We start from the raw sequence: 19,923 nt of genomic DNA, 5'->3' as shown, positions 1-19,923 counted from the left end.
TTAATAAATGCTTGTTGCCTTGATTTAACTTCATCTGTAAAATGAGTGAGCTCACTAGACGGTCTTTGAAGTCCCTTTCAGCTCTACATCAAAGATCCTTTCAGCTACAAATCCCAAGGGACTCTATGATTCATATTCATATCCATACTGTATGACTACAAATATATGATGTTTTCAATATTGTATAATATGCCAAACTGAACGCAAACCTGTATCACATTCTACATGGCACTCCTATGTTGGTTCTTAACAGACCAACAAAAAAGGTGATGGAATACACATGGTAGATGCATGCATGTATGCATGCAAAGCCTATGTTGGGAAAATCACACTAACAATTACACAAGGCCTCTTGAAAACTACTGATTACAAAAACTGTATTTTGGAGTCAATACAGCTGTTCAAAATAATGTAGTTTGCTTTGACTTCAAATACCTGAAAGACTGCTGAGGCAAAGGAGGGGGAAATAGCAGCTCAATAATCCTAAGAAATTATATGACCATTCTTGCTCTGCCTTTATCTTACAGCACTTGCTAATTTCAGGGAGTTTCATTAGAAGGACGAGGGAGAAAATGCATAGAAAATGGTATTGGGAGCACAAAAAAAGTGTGGGAGATGAGAGAGAGAGAACACAGAGAGGAACACTCTCAAAATTTACAAATGGATGGTTTCTAGATTTGGTTTTAAATTATCATCTGGGGACAGTTAGTTGGCACAGTGCATAAAACACCAGTCCTGGAGTCAGGGGGACCCGAGTTCAAATCCGGCCTCAGATACTTAACACTTAGTAGCTGTGTGACCCTGGGCAAGTCACTTTAGCACACTGCCAAGCCAAAATAAAACAAAAAACATATACATATATGCACACACACATATATATATATATCTATATCTATATCATATGTATCTGTTGGAAGCCATCTAAGAACAGTGGGTTAAACTCAGCTGTGTGTTTAACAACAACCTAGAAGAGGGGGGAAGTACACAGGACACATTTTTAAGTTTAATCTTCTGTATTAACAGTTTCTCTATCTCTTTGTTAAATTTAAACAATCAAAAAACAATAAATCCAGTCCTGACTTGTAGCATTTGTTGATTTCTAAAGTATAAATGCTCACACCGAAAATTTAGCCCACTGCAGGTCAAAAGCAACAACTGAAATAAAAGATAATCTAACAATACGCCATGTTGGACAGTTTCAATTTCAGAAATCTTCGTAGGACTTACCAATCCCGAAACAAATCCCCTTTAAGTTCTCTCTTGCTTACAAATGATCCAAAAGAACACACCTATTCAATGACCAGGAAGGAAGGAAGGAGTGGAGGAAGAAGGGGAGGAAGGAGGAAGCAAAGAGAGGAAGGAGGGAGAGAAGAGAGAAAAAATGAAAGGAGGGGGAGGGAGGGAAAAGAAGAGAGAATGGGAGAGAGGGAATAAAGGAGGGAGGGAGGTAAGGAGACAGTCGAATACAAAAGATGAAGCAAGACAGTCTCTGCCCTCTGCCTTACAACCCAGTGGGAAGAGAGGAAGAATCATAAGATCTTTTACAGTTCAGGGGCAGCTAGGTGGCCCAGGGATAAAGCACCAGCCCTACATTCGGGAGGATCTGAGTTCAGATCCAGCTTCGGACACATAACACTTACCAGCTGTTTGACCCTGGTCAAGTCACTTAACCCCACTGGCTAACTAAAAAAAAAAAAGATATATAGAGTTCAAAGGGATTTAACGTCCCTCAAGTCCTACTTCCTCTTTTGAAAGACGAAACTGAAGCACAGAGAAGTTAAGAAGAAGCCCAGGATCACACAACTAGCAAGTTTTTGAAGCACTGTTTGAACCTAGGTCTTCCTGACTCCAAGTCCAGTATCCTATCCACCATAGGACATGCCTACAAATAACTATGATACAAGGCACAAAGTAATAAAGATGGAAGAGAGATCCAGACAAAAACCTCTAAGAAATCAAAGGAAGGGTAGACTATTTTTAGCTGGCCAGGGTCCCCAGGAGGCAGGGAGGAGGTGGGAGAGGGGCAAGTATAGGGGGAGCCACTGTGCTCTCCAAGAAGGAAGGACAGGAGCTCAGATTCCTTAAGAGTCTGGCAGACAGCATGGATTCTTAAAATCTCACCCAACCCAAACTGGTGTCCTAATAAACCTTGTCCTGGGCTGGGAAAGAAGGAAGAACAGGAGCTGCTAGGTGGTGTACAGCACTGGAGTCAGGAGCACCTGACTTCAAATCCAACCTGACACGTAACACTCACGAGCTGCGTCCCTGGGCGAATCACTTAACCCCACTGCCTAGCCAAAAAAAAACACAAAACAACCCATTAGCCTTGATTTCTCATTACTGCCTTTCCGCTCCTGCCAAAGGTCATCTATTCCCCCACACTTCCCCATCTATTCCCATTCCCAGTGTCTATGCCTAGGGTCACCAAACCACAAAGACGGCAGCCACGCTCATTTCCATTAACATATCACCTAGCCCTAACCCCTTTCCCGGACCAAGATTTGCGGCCATGCGCAGTCCTTCCCACCCCTCACGTCCCTCTAGTTTCCCAGCCAATAGGCCAATCGTCGCTCCAATCGTCGCTCTTACTCCTGGTACAGCACCGCCTTAGCGCGTCACTCCCAGACAGGCGGCCCATCCTTATCCCGCGACTTCTCATACTTCCTCCGTCTTCTAATGCCTGTTCTCCCCTTTGCCTACATCAATTAGTTTCTCCACGTCTGGAGATTTAAATCCCTTCTCCCCACAGCACCGCTTCCCCCCATCTTTTCCTTCCCCAGAAAAGGGTGATTGATGCCCGACGTTATATGATAAGGGACAAGGACACTTGGTAACCAACTTTTTGCAGTCGACTCACCACCAATCCACCAATCATCTCCGCTTCTCCAAGTGTTACCTCCCCAGTAAACGCCTCCCAGCAATAAGCAAAAAATAAGCCTGCAAGACTAGGGGGCTGGCGTGTTGAAGGTTCCCGCTCTATGATTGGTTCTGCCCGAGTCTCCGTCTCCAATGAGAAGCCCATGTTGTTGCCAGGCGGAAATGACGTATCACGTTAGGTTGAACAGTTAAAACCTGGAAAGTCGCTGGTCGATATAAGCCAGGACAGAGCGGACCTTTGCAGGGTGCAAAAGACAATTCTTTCTTCGGACCAAGCACCCCTGCCGTTCTTCATTGCAAAAGCCAATCCCTGTATTTTCCTGTTACTGTGAAACCAATGAATCCCGCGAACCCTTTTAGAACTCCTACTACGGCACCAATGAATCCCGCGAACCCTTTTAGAACTCCTACTAAGACACCAATGAATGCCGCGAACCCTTTTAGAACTCCTACTAAGACACCACGTCATACTATCTTTACAAAATGTACATAACAGTATAACCTGAAAAGAGAAAATGATTACAGAACTAAATTTTGCAACTAAGGAATCCAGCCCCAGAAGGAAATTCCTGGTTCAAGGTCACACAGTAAGTTAGCTCCAAATTCACCACCCCACCTAGTTGGAATTTGCTGGGCAGAGGCAAGAAAGTGATCCTAGGATCAAAACTGGAAGGGTCCTCAGAAGTCCAACCACTTTATTTTATAGAAGAGAAAACTGTGGGGGCAGCTAGGTGGCCCAGTGGATAGAGCACCAGTCCTGGAGTCACAGGGACCCAAGTTCACATCCAGCCTCAGATACTTAACACTTAGTAGCTGTGTGACCCTGGGCAAGTCACTTAAGCACACTGCCTAGCCAAAAATAAAAACCAAAACACATAAACATTTATATATGAGATATATAGATGTGTGTGTGTGTGTGTGTGTGTGTATATACATACATATATATATGTATGTATATACACACACATATATAGGAAGGGAGGAAGGGAAGGGAGGAAGGAGAGAAGAGAGACAAAATGAAAGGAGGGGGAGGGAAGGAAAAGAGAAAGGGAGAGTGGGAAGAAAGAAGGGAGGGTGGGAAAGGGAAGAAATATGGAAGGAAGAAGTAGGAAAAGGACGGAGGGAAAGCTATGGTAGTGATGCCATCCTGGTCTAGTACTTTGGAGTGCTCCTCTCCTTATACCATTTTGTATCTTTACCTTCAAGGACAGGCAGTGTGGTACAATGCAAGAAATCACTGGACACAGAAGTCATCACAAGGCTACTTCGGTCCCATCTCTAGTACTCACTGCTGTGCAAACCTTAGATAAATCATTTCACCCTTCTGAGCCTCACTTTTTCCATCTGTAAAATAGGAATAATAATACCTGTCCTGTCTAGCTCAAATGTAATAATGTATATGAACAATTACATAATGTAGGTTATTACATACTCCTTCTATCTAACTAAAGTCTCTCACTTTCATTTCTTTTATCATTACAAGTGAACCACAGAGGTAAAACTACCCATTTTTACTACCACCACCTTCCCCACCCAAATCCAGGAGTGCAAAATTCACTAAACTGTGCACTTCTCCCATCTCTACTCTGCCAACCCTCAAGATGAACTCTCCATTAAATTCTTATCCATTGTCCATAGGACATCTTCCTATTACCTACCTGTCTCAATTCCAAGACCCATTTCTCTGTCTTTGCCATGACTCTTTAAGGCCTCAGGAAACAAGAGGATCTGGTACTGCCATCTCTTTGAGGACTTGCCACATTTTGTTGGGACCCACACAGGTATATGTTTTTTCCTGCAACTCTCTTTTTTTCTCCATAACCCAGCAAATGTTGGCAATTTGGCCCAGCACATAGTAGATGCTTAATAATACTGACTGACTAACAAACATTTAATAAATACCTACCATATGAAAGGCACTTTGCCAAGACAGTGAGACAGTGAGACTCTTCCAGTGGCTTCTAAACTAACCAAAGTGCTCCTTTTTCAATTAAAAGGATCTATAAACCTCTCTCATATTCCCAGTCCCCAGGAACTATTCTCTTTACTTGACCTCTGAGTCACCTAAGAGTCCATTTTTCTTCAGTTATTTTTCTGGTACTTTGGCATTTTCACTTCCCCAAGGCTCTAAAGCCTCCATCACTGAAAGGAAGTAAATGCCTGGAAGGAAAAGATAAATGACATGGGCAGAAGCAGAATTCTTTTTTAGAAATATTAACAAATATTTTAGAAATATTAGCAAATACTGAGCCCTGCTACGTACAAGACATTGACCTAAGAGCTAAGGGGAATACAAAAGATGAAGCAAGACAGTCTCTGCCCTCTGCCTTACAACCCAATGGGAAGAGAGGAAGAATCATAACATATTTAGAGTTGAAAGGGACTTAATGTCCCTCAAGTCCTACTTCCTCTTTTGAAAGACGAAACTGAAGCACAGAGAAGTTAAGAAGAAGCCCAGGATCACACAACTAGCAAGTTTTTGAAGCACTGTTTGAACCTAGGTCTTCCTGACTCCAAGTCCAGTATCCTATCCACCATAGGACATGCCTACAAATAACTATGATACAAGGCACAAAGTAATAAAGATGGAAGAGAGATCCAGACAAAAACCTCTAAGAAATCAAAGGAAGGGTAGACTATTTTTAGCTGGCCAGGGTCCCCAGGAGGCAGGGAGGAGGTGGGAGAGGGGCAAGTATAGGGGGAGCCACTGTGCTCTCCAAGAAGGAAGGACAGGAGCTCAGATTCCTTAAGAGTCTGGCAGACAGCATGGATTCTTAAAATCTCACCCAACCCAAACTGGTGTCCTAATAAACCTTGTCCTGGGCTGGGAAAGAAGGAAGAACAGGAGCTGCTAGGTGGTGTACAGCACTGGAGTCAGGAGCACCTGACTTCAAATCCAACCTGACACGTAACACTCACGAGCTGCGTCCCTGGGCGAATCACTTAACCCCACTGCCTAGCCAAAAAAAAACAAAACAACCCATTAGCCTTGATTTCTCATTACTGCCTTTCCGCTCCTGCCAAAGGTCATCTATTCCCCCACACTTCCCATCTATTCCCATTCCCAGTGTCTATGCCTAGGGTCACCAAACCACAAAGACGGCAGCCACGCTCATTTCCATTAACATATCACCTAGTCCTAACCCCTTTCCCGGACCAAGATTTGCGGCCATGCGCAGTCCTTCCCACCCCTCACGTCCCTCTAGTTTCCCAGCCAATAGGCCAATCGTCGCTCCAATCGTCGCTCTTACTCCTGGTACAGCACCGCCTTAGCGCGTCACTCCCAGACAGGCGGCCCATCCTTATCCCGCGACTTCTCATACTTCCTCCGTCTTCTAATGCCTGTTCTCCCCTTTGCCTACATCAATTAGTTTCTCCACGTCTGGAGATTTAAATCCCTTCTCCCCACAGCACCGCTTCCCCCCATCTTTTCCTTCTCAGAAAAGGGTGATTGATGCCCGACGTTATATGATAAGGGACAAGGACACTTGGTAACCAACTTTTTGCAGTCGACTCACCACCAATCCACCAATCATCTCCGCTTCTCCAAGTGTTACCTCCCCAGTAAACGCCTCCCAGCAATAAGCAAAAAATAAGCCTGCAAGACTAGGGGGCTGGCGTGTTGAAGGTTCCCGCTCTATGATTGGTTCTGCCCGAGTCTCCGTCTCCAATGAGAAGCCCATGTTGTTGCCAGGCGGAAATGACGTATCACGTTAGGTTGAACAGTTAAAACCTGGAAAGTCGCTGGTCGATATAAGCCAGGACAGAGCGGACCTTTGCAGGGTGCAAAAGACAATTCTTTCTTCGGACCAAGTACCCCTGCCGTTCTTCATTGCAAAAGCCAATTCCTGTATTTTCCTGTTACTGTGAAACCAATGAATCCCGCGAACCCTTTTAGAACTCCTACTACGGCACCAATGAATCCCGCGAACCCTTTTAGAACTCCTACTAAGACACCAATGAATGCCGCGAACCCTTTTAGAACTCCTACTAAGACACCACGTCATACTATCTTTACAAAATGTACATAACAGTATAACCTGAAAAGAGAAAATGATTACAGAACTAAATTTTGCAACTAAGGAATCCAGCCCCAGAAGGAAATTCCTGGTTCAAGGTCACACAGTAAGTTAGCTCCAAATTCACCACCCTACCTAGTTGGAATTTGCTGGGCAGAGGCAAGAAAGTGATCCTAGGATCAAAACTGGAAGGGTCCTCAGAAGTCCAACCACTTTGTTTTATAGAAGAGAAAACTGGGGGCAGCTAGGTGGCCCAGTGGATAGAGCACTAGTCCCGCAGTCAGGTGGACCCAAGTTCACATCCAGCCTCAGATACTTAACACTTAGTAACTGTATAACCCTGGGAAAGTCACTTAACCCCCATTGCCTAGCCCAAAACTTCAAAAAAAAAAAAAAAAGAAAACTGAGGCCGATGTCAAGAGGGGAGATTTCAACCTAGGTCTTCCAGACCCTACACTATACCAACAATTCTTAAACTTTTGGGGATTAGGTCCCAGATACACTCTTAAACATTACTGAGCCCCACCCCACCCCAAGAGTTTTTGTTTATGTGGATTATATCAATATTTACCATTTTAGAAATTAGTATTATGAAGAGTTTTGATCCTTCAGGTCCCCTGAAAGAGATCTCTAGCGGCTCCCAGACCACACTTTGAGAAACACTGTAGTACACCATTGTGCATGTTAAAAATACAGAATATTTTCCAAAGCTCGACTGAAATTACTTTTTCATTACCCAGTTGATTTGACAAATATTTATTCAGCACTAGTAATGCAGTGTATCTAGCACTGTGGATATGCGAAACATGGCCCCTGCCCTCCATAGCTTACAGTCTAGTGGGGGGGGGAGAATATGTACACAGGAAATAATTAGTAATACAAGATACTACCAGAGAAGTGCCACCACATGGTACATACAAGAAATCACGTCAGGACAAAAGAAACGACAAAGTCACTGTGGGCAAGAGTAATTGAAAAAGACCTCTCAGAAGAGATGGGCTCTCAAAGACTTTGACAGGCAAAGGAAGGGAAAAGGACATTCCAGGCCTGGGGGACTACTGGATGGATTAGTAAATAGTGACTCTGGTGCTTCAGGAGGGTGCAGAGACATCAATTAGAGTAATTTGGCCGGAGCAGAGCTTGTTTGGGATCATTAAGTCATGATATTGGGTTGAATAAGCACAAGATTGCAGAAGACATGAATGTTAGATTAAGGAGCCAGGATTTTTCCCCCGAAGGAGGTAGCTAGCCATTTTCTTCCCTTCTCTTGCTGCAGAGAATGGAGATCTGATTGTGGACCTCTGAGGCACCTTGCCATCCTTCCCTTATCCCTTCTTAAGGAGAAGGGAAGGATCTGGACTGAAACTGCATGAGAGGGAACTAGCGGACAAAAAGTTAAGGCCTTATTGGAGGAGCTCAGAGTCAGGGTTGGAAAAGCACCAGAGACCAGGGGCATGTCTATATACAGGCAAAAACAGAGCACTGGCCTTTGAGGTGAGGTGGGATGCCAGACCCAGTCACAGGAATAAGAGACTCTGGGCTCAGTCACATACTCAAAAGAATAGATTCACAAAGGTGATTTATTGATCTTGATAATTTTCCCAAAGTCAAATGGGTCTATGTACACATCAGGACATCAGGACTTGAGGTCAGTACCTTGACAACCATTACGAACCTCACCTGCAAAGCCCAGGACCAGCACAGAGTATGAACTTGGGTCAGGACCTCACTCAAGGGCTTCACATAAATCAAAATGTAGTAAGAGAAATGGATCCCCACTAGCACCTGGGATCCATGGAGTCCCTTTCCCTTCTTCAGACATCTTAAGAGCCCCTCAGTCTGAAAGAAACCCTAGGGACTTTCCATTTTATTCCATACATCATATTTTCATTTACATTTTGAAGAAATTATCTCTTTACTACATGGAGGAAGGCTGACTGGGAGAGAGGTGGGGTTTAGAACCGAGGGATAAGAAGCAGCTAGCCAGTCAAGGGTAAGTGGTTATTATGGGAAAGGGGAGAAAGCACAGTACAGGAAACTAGAGAAATAGACTTTGCAAGACTCTTGGGTTTTATCATCAATATCACCTAGAACTCCAATGGCATTGGGAATGACTTTGGGGGAAGAGATATCGAACAAATGGAATTCATGGCTAGAGTCTTGGTGAAATTTATCACCTCATGGAGAATGGAGACCATCAGAAATGTCATAATTAGGACAGTTCAAGTTGTAGAACTAGCCCTGGTGAAAGTCTACATGGGGGCCATAGAAACTAAGGACATAAGGATTGGCAGTAGGCACAGAGACCCTCCTCTTTCTTACTCCTGATATCCCCCCTCAATGAATCATGTTCATTCCCAGGACTATTTGCCCCCCTGAAGGGGAACCAAAGCACTGAAGCAAGGGAGGGCCAGAGAGAGGATCTATGTATGTGTATCTCTTTCAGGGTTTCAGAACAAGACTTGTTCCTGGCCAATTTAGCCAAAAGAAGGGAACCAAACGCCTTGTAAAGGATGCCGAGAATGTGTAAATAAGTTCCTGTGATTCTGCATTAGTGAAGGTCACTGTACCCCCATCATAATCTAGAGCAATCCCTACTCTTCTGGGTCGCTGGGCAAGGAATAACTCTGCTTCGGGATTGGTGTTAACCCATACACCAGCAGCTGACAGACGCAGAGCCCATACCCCATCCTCAGGGCTTAGGCGGAGCTCCCCCTTCTTCCTCACACTGTCTCTGGCAATACCCACCAGACAGGACTCCTGAACAACGTCATCCTCTTCCAAATCATCTTCATCTTCATCTCCACCTGATTCATCATCCTCATCTGTCTCCCAGTCCTCCTCTCCTTCCCCATATCCATTTTCTTCTTCTTCTTCTTCCTCCTCTCCTTCTTCTTCTTCCTCCCCTTCCTCTTCCCCCCATCCTTCCCTCTCCACTACCACTTCCCAATAGACTTTGCCCCAAGTGAAGCCCTTACTACCCAGAACTGCAGGTTCAGGATCAAACTGCTGGGGGTGTTGGTATAGACTCTGATACATGTTGGTAAAGGACACACACTTCCAGTCCTCAGACAATATAAGGTACCCACTGGCGGTCTGGGGGTCCAAAGTGACGTTCACTGTGGAGATAAGAGGGAAAAATGGTAGGGAAGGGAAGAAAATAAGGAGAGGGGTCTGGGAGTAGCAGTTCCACAAGATTCAAGGCCATCCCAACAAGAACCCAGCAAAAGAGTCAGAGACAGAGATGGCATTTGGTATCTGGCCTTGGGCCAAACTGTCTCCCTTTTCCAGACATAATGATACCATGCAGATTATATGAAAGTCAGAAATGGGGAAAAAAATTAGGAAGGGAGAGGAACAGGAGACAAAAGTCTATGAAGAAAGAAGGGGACCTGAATAATTAAATATGAATAAAAGAATGCTGTGGGCAAAGGGAGATCAGGGTATAAGGGGAGAGCAAATTATGGTCTATATGTTTCTTGGGCAGCAGGATACAGAAGGCGGGATTCACTGATCCTCATCTCAGACTTTTTCAATGGGAGGGATTTAGTTTAAACGTGAATAATGGATTACACTTGTGTAATACTTTACCATTCATGTAATCTTTACATATATAATGTCATTTAATGATATATGTAAGGGCATTCTGAGGAAAGAACTGTTTGCCACAGAAAGGGATTACTAAGACTGGCTGTGGGAGCTTTGTGTAAGAAAAATTTTCTTTATTTGATGACATCCTGGACACTCACCTGTCTTATATTCCAGGACTCTTAGCAGCTTCCCTGGTGGAGAAGAAAGAGACAATGATGAGATTCTGATCCGAGAACTTGAGAATAAGGGAGGAATGAAGGTGGGGGAGGGAGAGGTTCTACAGCAGAGTAATAGAGCATTTAAAGTGGCATAGCCCAGGAACCACCAAAGAGAGCAGGGAAGACATCCTGAGTTTGATAACAAGGCCAGAGAGACTATGATGAGAATCAGAAATCGGTTAAATATCTGGGGGGAAGGGACACTATCTAAGTTTCCCTCCACATCCGACCTTTACCTTGGAATTCCCTCAGGCCTTTTCGCAAGGAATGAAGCTTATCAGAGAATTCTCCAGTTCTTTTCCTAACAGCTGGAGCAACAGGTTTCCCACTCCAGAACTTCTTCCGTGGATACCTAAGAAGAAGATGAACGTAAAACAAGTCATCCCCACTGCTGGTGGAAACTTTCCTGAGGGTTGGGACATTTCCCTCACATCAGGAGTAGTTGGAAAAGGCCTTCTGATGAAACTATTTCAGAAACGACAAGGCCAAATTTCTGCTTTGTGTGGCTCAGGATCCTGGAAGATAGCTTTCAGGGGGTTCTCAGTGCCAGAAGAGTCTTCTTTGTTCCCAGTCCACCAAGAATAAAGCCACAGAGACATGGGATGTAAGAGTAAGGGCCTCCCTTGCACCATCCATACTCTTGTGGCATTTCAAAGGCTTGTAGTTAGACAAGTGGCAAATGAAAATGAGTCAAAGACATAAGAAGGATGTGGGCACAGAGGAATGATGTACATTGTGGAAAATATGTCTTTTTACCTGTTTAGGAAGTCTCTGGTGTCCTAAAAAGAAAGGAGACACACAATGAGAGTTAACTCACAGACAAAGGGGAGAGGTTATGCATGGTTAAAAGAGCAGCCATTTAAAAACAAGAAATAGGGACAACTGACTAGAAGATAGCTCTAATCAACCAGTATTCATTACTGCCAGGTTAGAAGAGTTATGAAATAATCACTGACAACAGTGTGGTATAACAAGATTTAGAATATTCTTGGCTAGGAATTATCAAATTGCAAACTTCATGATAAAGATGGCTTTGGATCTGAATTCAAGTGGTTGGTCATAGCCAAAAAGGGATTTCCCATTCTAGGATACCTCCTTCCCTTGGAGTTTCCCCAGCTATCTCATCCATCCAGTGGTTTTCTTGTTCCATTCTCCCTCAGGCATCAGTAAATTTTGTTGTTGTTCAGTCATTTTCAGTCATGTCTGACTCCTCATAACCACATTTTGGGGGTTTTTTTGGCAATCCTTCATCAGCTCATTTTACAGATGAGGAAATTGAGGCCACAAAGAGTTAAGTAACTTGCCTAGAGTCACAAAGCTAGCAAATGTCTGAGGCCAGATTTAAACTCAGGTCTTCCTGACTTCAGGCTTGGTGCAGAGCTCTACCCACAGGACCACCTAGTTGCCCTTATATGCAAACTAACTCTTCCTAAAGGCGTTAGGGGATAAGAGTTAATAAGATCTCTTCCATGAAATATAAGATATTCCATGAGTCTCAAAGTAAGGTATAGTCAGGGGTTTAGAACCTGGGATCCATGAACATTGGTTTACTTGTATTAATGATAAGAACCTTGTTAAAACCACGTTACAGTGTGCCAGTACAAATTGCTAAAGTGAGTTTCCTCATCCAGAGGCTCCCTACACCAATAAAATCAGAGGTCCAGTCCCTAACCCTTGGCTGCCATTTTAATTTCAGCCCATGTCCTTCTACTCTATGGTCTGTAGACTGGAAACCAGTTGGCCCCACCCTCTACAGTCTGACTGCTCAAAGACAGAAATACAGTGAGCTAGTTTCTCCCTCAACCTTTTCTTCTCCTGACTAAATTATCCTTGTTCCCTTCCCCTTTCCCCTTTCCTCATACCCTTAGCCCTCTATATTATTTCTCTGTCTCTCTTCTGGCCTGGCTTCCCTCTCTCTAGATATGGGAGCAAGAGGTCACAAAAGCATCCTAACTCCTCTCACTACCTACTGAGTCAATTTCCTACTCCTTTGCCTGATATCTATGGCCCTCAACAATTTGGTGCCACCCTACCTTTCCAACTTTATCTCACAGTCTCAGCACACTCTAGATTCCAACCAAAGGGACCTACTCTACCCCCTGAATGGCCCATGCATTCTTCCATTTCCTACATTTTGCTCACATAGTTCCCCATGCATGGAACATCCTGCCTCATCCTCTTAGCTTCTTGAATTCCTACTTCCTCTTTAAAGGAATATCACCTCCTCCTCCATGAAGCCTTTCATGAACCCATTCTCTCAGTTCTATGAAGCCTGCCCTCCCCTGAAAAGCAAAAAAGAATGAATGGCCAAAAGATTCAGGGGACCTTCGTGCCATGGAATGTTAAGGGGAAAATGACACTGACATTTCTACAACAATTTTTGCTTTTTTGACATTAATAGTTACTGGTTTTCTAAAATATTATGCATTTCAAAGAGACTCTAAAATTGAGATTTTGACAATTTTTTGGCAAATCTTTAACTTGTGGATGAATAATTATGATGGTAAGTTTTCATGAGAAATACATACATTTACTCCAAGCAAATGGTTTAAATTCATGGGAACTGTTCCGTGAATACAAAGCCTATGATTTCTCAAAACAAAGAGCATAGTTAAGCAATGCCTACAATATTTTAGTTACACAAAATAAATACTTTCTCTCCCCCACAAGGTAACCCCAGTGCAGCTTCCTAACACAGGAACATGTCAGCTTACCTGGTTAATGACTGACAAAGGGTCGAAGGTAGACTCCTTGGCTATGGATAAGACCTAGTTTTCCACTAATCACAAATGAACAATTTTGGTAAGATGATACATACAAGTGTACTCTGTAACTATTAACAGGTAAAGCAGATGTTACTCACCCATTTTACAAACAGGGGAAACTGAGGTCCAAAAAGCTTAAAAAGATTTTCCAAAGGTCACAGACAAAAGTAGAGATCAGGCAGAACAAGTTTTGACCCAGAGTCTTGTCAATGATAACAATAATAACACCTCATACCTTACCTTTGTATAAAATGAAGTTTATATGCCTTATCTTATTTGCTCCTTACTATAATAACGCTATTATCCTCATTCTATATATAAGGAAACTAAGGCCCAGAAAAATGGAAAAGGAAGGGCTTGGTTTAGAACTCTTGACTCCTGGTCAAGCACTATTTCCATCAGAACAGACTATCTCTCAGGGAACTGAGGGGTCAGCTTTTCTTTAAGGAGTCTCTCACCTGCATGAGCTCTGCCGCTGGCTGCTGGGCCTTCTCCTCCAGTTCTGAGATCACATTCCCTAGCCTGGTGAGCTCCCCAGAGGCTCTGAGATTGTACTTCTCTCTCCCCTCGATAACCTCCCGCTCCAGTCCCTCAAGCCGTTCCAGGAGGTGCTGTTCACGTTCTCTCAGGAACTGATGCCCCTGGGCAAACTCTGAGGCAATGTTCTGCCTCTCCATCTGGAGTTTGGTCTACAGTGGATGAAAGTGCATACAAAGACACTGAGACAATATAAATATGAATGCCTTCCTAGGGATCATAGGATCAGAAATTTAGAGCTAGAAGAAATCTTTTATGGTCATCAAGCCCAACCCCCAATTTTACATATGAGGAAACTGAGGCCCAAACAAGTTATGTCACTTGCCTTGTTGTCATGGTTAGTGTCAGAGGCAAGATCTGAACTCAGATCTTCCTGACTCGAAGTCCAGCATTCCCACCATTATACCACAGTGCCCCACTGGTCTTGGAAAAAAGCTCAGCACAGTTCATGAGACCCTTTGTGCTTAGTCTGGTATTCTGCTTCTTCTGTCCCCACAACGGCTCAAGCCTTACTCACTTCTTTTCTCCTCATCCCAACTCAACAGAGGCAGTAGTGGGAAAAGGACCAATTCTCACATGAGAAGATAGAGGTTTGAATTCCATCTCTGCCACTTACTATCTACATGACCTTGGATATTATTCAACTTCTCCATGCCTCAGTTTCTTACTATTAAATGAGTGGACTGGATTAGATGATCTTCGAAGTCCCTAAAGTCTATGAATCACAAAACATGAGAGGTGAAAGGGGCCTTATGTAATCTCACCTAGCTATTATTATGCTGTTAGACAGAGGAGAAAACTGAAATCCAGAACCTGCCTAAAGTCAAGTAATACCGTTGATTAGTGGAAGAGCCAAGCCTAGAACTCAGGTTGCCTGACTCCTGAGTGCAATGTTCTTTCCATTAAATCTGAGTTCACTACTCTAACCAAACTAATACTCTCCTTGACTCAGATGACTGTCTCATAGCCACTGCACTCTGGCTACCACTGGGGATGCTCTCAAGGATGCCTTCCTTTAAATCAGTCCATGCCAACCTCCTTTCTAAGCAGTCCCACTCAGGTTTGCTCTCTCTCCTTGGCATTATTTCCATCATCACTTATGGCCTATTTGACTGAATTCCCATGCCTGGAATTCTTTTCCCTCCTCTTTTCCATTTCCTGGCTTCAGCCTGGCTTCCTTCAGGTCTAAAGTCCCACCTTTTGCAAGAAGCCTGTCCCAATCTCCCTTAATGCTAGTAACTGCCCTCTGTTGATTATCATCAATTTAGCCTGTAAATATCTTATTTGTATATAGTTGTCTTTACATTGTCTCCTCCATTGGCCTGTGAACTCTTTAAGATCAGAGATTGCCTTTCATCTTTCGATGTATCCCCAGCACTTACCACGGTGCTTGGCACGTAGTACGCACTTAATAAATGCAAGCTGACTGACTGAACTCACTAATCAAATTCATCTTTTCCTTCCTTTTCTTCTGAAATAATTTATTATAAATGTATATTATACATATATTAATCTGACATGTTTATTGTATCCTCTCAGCAGAAACCCAGTGAATGTGCCTAGATGTTTGGCCTGAAGACTTCACTCACCAGCAGGTGCTGAATCTCAGTTTGCCCCTTCATTTGGAAGCTCTGAACCCTCTCTTTGTCTCTCCTTAGGGTGCCCAGGTGACTCAGGATTTTTTCCTGTGGAAAAAATTAGCAGACAAAAGACAGTTGGGATCTAATTTGAGGCTTTAGGGCTAGTCTAGACTATCAAATCATTCTCATTCCAGGCTGCCTGAGTTATTTATGGTAGGGGTCCCCAATTCTAATTTGCTCAAATTCTCAAGGGGAAATACATTTTCTCATCACCCTCCAAGAGGTTGTTTGTGATCCTCCTTCTGGCTAGAAGTTAACTGAGCTAGGGACCACCAAGGCTTACCCGGTGGGGCTGGGCAGCCTTCTCAATGAGGATGGCTGTATGGTACTTGTGCTCCCTGGACTCCCGGCACATCACACAGAGGAACCGCCCATCATCCTCACAGTAATAGTGTAGCTTCTCCTTGTGCCGTTCACACTGCATCATTGTCATTGGCTCAGGTCGCTTCTCCTTAGCATCTCTCCCCTTTTCTACATTGAGTCTCTCAATATTCTGCACAAGGCTGGCCAGCTGCCAAACTGGACGAATATTATCCTTCTTAAATGTCTTTTTACAGAGTGGGCATGATGGGCGGCCACCTGGGGGTGCTCGGATATCTATGACACAGCTTCTGCAGAAGACATGGCCACAGTCGATGGTCACTGGGTCCCTCAGGTAGTCAAGGCAGATGGAGCATGTCACCTCCTCTTCCAAGGTTCTCAAGGGGGCAGAGGCAGCCATGGTGCCTGGTCCACAGGAATGATCTCTGCTCAATGGGTAGGCTCCTTTTTCCTGTATACCAGAGGATGGAATCAAGAGTATGCATGGGAACTTGTTATAGTGGCAAAGACCTACAGGGAGAAAAAGTGGGCCCACAGTGAACAGGGAAAAGCTAAACAAATGGTCATACAGGAATGTAATGAAATATTATCTGGCATAAAAAATTACAAAGATGAGAAATTCTGAAAAATATGATTAAACTTATATGAACCAATGAAGGATGAAAAAAGTAGAACCAAGAAAATAAGCAAGGTGATAACAACCAAACTTGGCCCAAGAAGACATGAGGAAATGTACCTTTCATTTGGAGATATGAGGGAATATGGAATGTTGTATAAGCTGTCAAAAGATTTTGTTCACCTGGTGTTTTTTTTCCTCCTTTGTTACAAGGGAAGGTTCATTGGGATGGGTGAGAAAAGGAGAAGTATGTTTGGAAATGACTGTGATGTAAAAATAAAAGTGTCATGTTTTAAAATTAAGGTTAACTGAGAGATAAAGTTCCAAGCATGATCAATTTGTTATAGTTAGACAAGCAGTCACCAATAAATTAGCTCAATGGCCTGTCTCAACAACCAAAGACTATAAGACAGAGCTTCACGTAGTTTTGGGAAGCAAAAGATAACAAAGAACAGGGAGTATCACAGATGGAAAACGGTAGGATTGGTCACAAAGCCCAAAGTGTGATAGTCAACAAAAACAATATGACTGACTAAACATTTGTGGCTAACAGCCCTTCAATCCTGCTATCAGGAAGGGTTGCTTGAAAGGATCTATCTGCTCATTAGCTGAACAAAGATAACAGACTTCTTGGCTCCCACCTTCATTCTGTAAGGCCTGTTAGTAGGATAACAGATCTCCTTTACTTATATTTTGGGGTGCAAGGTTTATTAGTTAGGTAACAGGCTGCCCTTACGGATACCTAGAAATAATATGTATTTCATGAAGTTAAATTAAATGGCATAAAAATGCCAACAGTTGTCCTAGGATTCCATCAGCATAGCTTAAGGGTCTAAAAGATAACAAGTTTCTTCTAATCAAAGTGACTTAGAGGGAAACTGAACTGTGAAACCTTAACTCAAGGGGCAGCTAGGTGATACAGTAGATACAGCCCTGGCCTTGGAGTCAAGAGGCCCCAAGTTCAAATCTAGCCTTAGATACCTGACAATTACTAGCTGTGTGACCCCAGGCATGTCACTTAACCCCCCTAACTGCCTCACCAAAAAAAACCAAACAAACCTTAACTCAGAATTGAAGGCTGAATTTTTAAACCTATGGATATATGAGCTAATTAAGAGACAAAGAAACTTGGTATAGAGTAGTTATACAAAATACAGAAAAGGCTTAATTACAGAATAAAAACAATTTTCAATTTCACAAAAGTTAGCAATAATTTATTTAAATTAATAAAAAACAATTTAAAATACTGTGCATAGGACTGATAGCTATCGGTCACACTCAAAGGCACCTACCTCTAAGAGTGACAAAAGGAACCAATCAATCAATAGACATATATTAAGTGACTAATATATGCCCAGCATTGTATTCATTTAAGGGTAAACTATATAATGTGTATACACATTGTATACACTTAAGGGTAAACTATATAATGTGTAGAACAGTGTCTTATACATTTAATAAATACTTATTATACACATTAATCAATTAAGAGAACTAAGTGCTAGATTATACAGTACAATCAGTAAGAGCTTCAGGGGTTTGGAAAATAGAATGAGCATTGTGAGCTGTTACAGTAGTCTAGAAAGACTCCACAGAAGAAGTAGGACCTAAGTTGGGCCTTAAAGGCTAGGAAAACTAAGACAGGAAGAAAACAGAGGGAAGGAAATCCTGGTCCTAACACTTCATTCAACATGTATGAATTCATGAAACAAACTTAAGTACTGTGTGCAAAACACCTACCATCTATGTGACTGACTCTAAGTGGATATTTTGTTTGTTTTTGTCCAAACTTGTCATTTTATCCACGTAGGAGTTCTCAGTAAGAAAATTTCCCTTAAATATTTTAATCTATTATTATTCAGTTGTTTCAGCTGTGTCCAACTATTGGTGATTCCATTTCGGATTTTCTCGGCAAAGGTACTGGAGTAGTTTGCCATTTCCTTCTCTAGCTCATTTTACAAATGAGGAAACTGAGGCAAACAGGGTTAAGTGACTTGCCCAGGGTCACACTGCTAGTATATCTGAGGCCACATTTAAACTCAAGAAGATGAATCTTCCTGACTCCACGCTTGGCATTCTATCCACTGTACCACCCAGCTACCTCTCTCCCACATCAAACAATTATAATATGTTTTAAAAAGCTCATAACAAATATGTATGATTAAACAAATTCTCTCATTGGCTATGTCTAAAAATTTACACCTATTCCTTTACTTTAAGTCCACCCCCCTCTCCGGCAGGAAGCAGACAGCATACTTCATCTTCTGTCCTCTGAAATCCTTATTTGTCACTGCATTGATCAGACTTCTTTTAAAGTTGTCCTTGTGTTTCTGTCACTGTATAAATGCTTCTCTTACTTCTGTTCACTTCATTCTGCATCAATTCACACAGGTCTTTCAAGTTTCTTCGGAGATTATTCATTTCATTATTTCACACCCCAAAATACTCCATTACATTCATATATCATGATGTATTTAGTCACTGCTCAATAAGTAAGCACCCCATTAGTATCCAGTATTTTGCTACTACGAAAGGCGATGCTATAAATATTTTTGTACAAATAGGTCCTTTTCCTTTTCCTGGTGTCTTTGGTATGCCTGGTGGTGATATCACTGGGTCAGTTTAGTGACTTGAGGGACACAATTCCAAATTGCTTTAGAAAATGGATAGACCAAGAAATGATGAACAGGCTAACTTCAGAAAAACCTGGAAAGACTTACATGGTCTGATGCTGAGTGAAGTGAGCAGAACCAAGAGAACTTTGTACACAATAACAGCCACATTATGCAACGACTAAGACTGTTAAACTGAACCCTTCTCAGCATTATGAGGATCTAAGACATCTCCAGAAGCCTCGGGATGGAAAATGCTGTCCACATCCAGAGAAAGAACTATGGAAGTCGAATCACTATCACTTATTTTTACCTTCTGTTGAGTTTTGTTTCATCTTTCTGATGGTTCCTCCTATTGGTTTTAATTTTTCCTTACAACTTCACTAATGTGAAAATATGTTTAATGGGTATGTAAATATAAAGCCTATATCAGATTGTGCACCATCTTGGGGAGGGTGGGGGGAGGAAGGGGGAGAAAAATTTTCAACTCAAAAGCATATGGAAGTGATTGTGGATAAATCAAAATAAATTAATAAATTTTTTTTAAAAAACGGATAGACCAACCAAAAAAGAAAAAAAAGAAAGAAAATGGATGGACTAATTCACAGTAAAAGTATGTTAGCATGTCTGCTTTCTCAGAAGCCCCTCCAACAGTTGTCAGTTTCCTCTTTTGTCATCTTTGCTAATCTAATGAGAGTGAAGTAGAACCTCACAGATGCATTAGTTT

General features: G+C 42.6%; 1 protein-coding gene across 7 annotated transcripts in view; it reads right to left on the bottom strand.

The window, feature by feature from the left end:
* Positions 1-7,636: 7,636 nt before the first annotated feature.
* TRIM26 (tripartite motif containing 26) overlaps positions 7,637-19,923 on the bottom strand; it is a 50,377-nt gene continuing 38,090 nt past the window's right edge. For 5 of the 7 annotated variants that reach the window (XM_078155514.1, XM_078155512.1, XM_078155511.1 and 2 more), the window contains 7 exons: positions 15,931-16,419; positions 15,597-15,692; positions 13,929-14,159; positions 11,462-11,484; positions 10,942-11,057; positions 10,646-10,678; positions 7,637-10,015 (listed from right to left, as the gene is read on the bottom strand). In XM_078155514.1, the coding sequence (XP_078011640.1) occupies positions 9,339-10,015; positions 10,646-10,678; positions 10,942-11,057; positions 11,462-11,484; positions 13,929-14,159; positions 15,597-15,692; positions 15,931-16,368 (1,614 nt within the window). In that variant the 5' untranslated portion in view covers positions 16,369-16,419 and the 3' untranslated portion in view covers positions 7,637-9,338. Of the gene's footprint in view, positions 10,016-10,645; positions 10,679-10,941; positions 11,058-11,461; positions 11,485-13,928; positions 14,160-15,596; positions 15,693-15,930; positions 16,479-19,923 lie in introns of all 7 variants that reach the window. The other 2 variants (XM_078155513.1, XM_020974174.2) reach the window with 1 other exon arrangement.

Source organism: Phascolarctos cinereus, unplaced genomic scaffold, assembly GCF_003287225.1.
Source record: "Phascolarctos cinereus isolate Bilbo 61053 unplaced genomic scaffold, phaCin_HiC Scaffold_5;HRSCAF=322, whole genome shotgun sequence".
Taxonomy (NCBI): domain Eukaryota; kingdom Metazoa; phylum Chordata; class Mammalia; order Diprotodontia; family Phascolarctidae; genus Phascolarctos; species Phascolarctos cinereus.
This window is presented reverse-complemented; position numbering and strand designations above follow the sequence as displayed.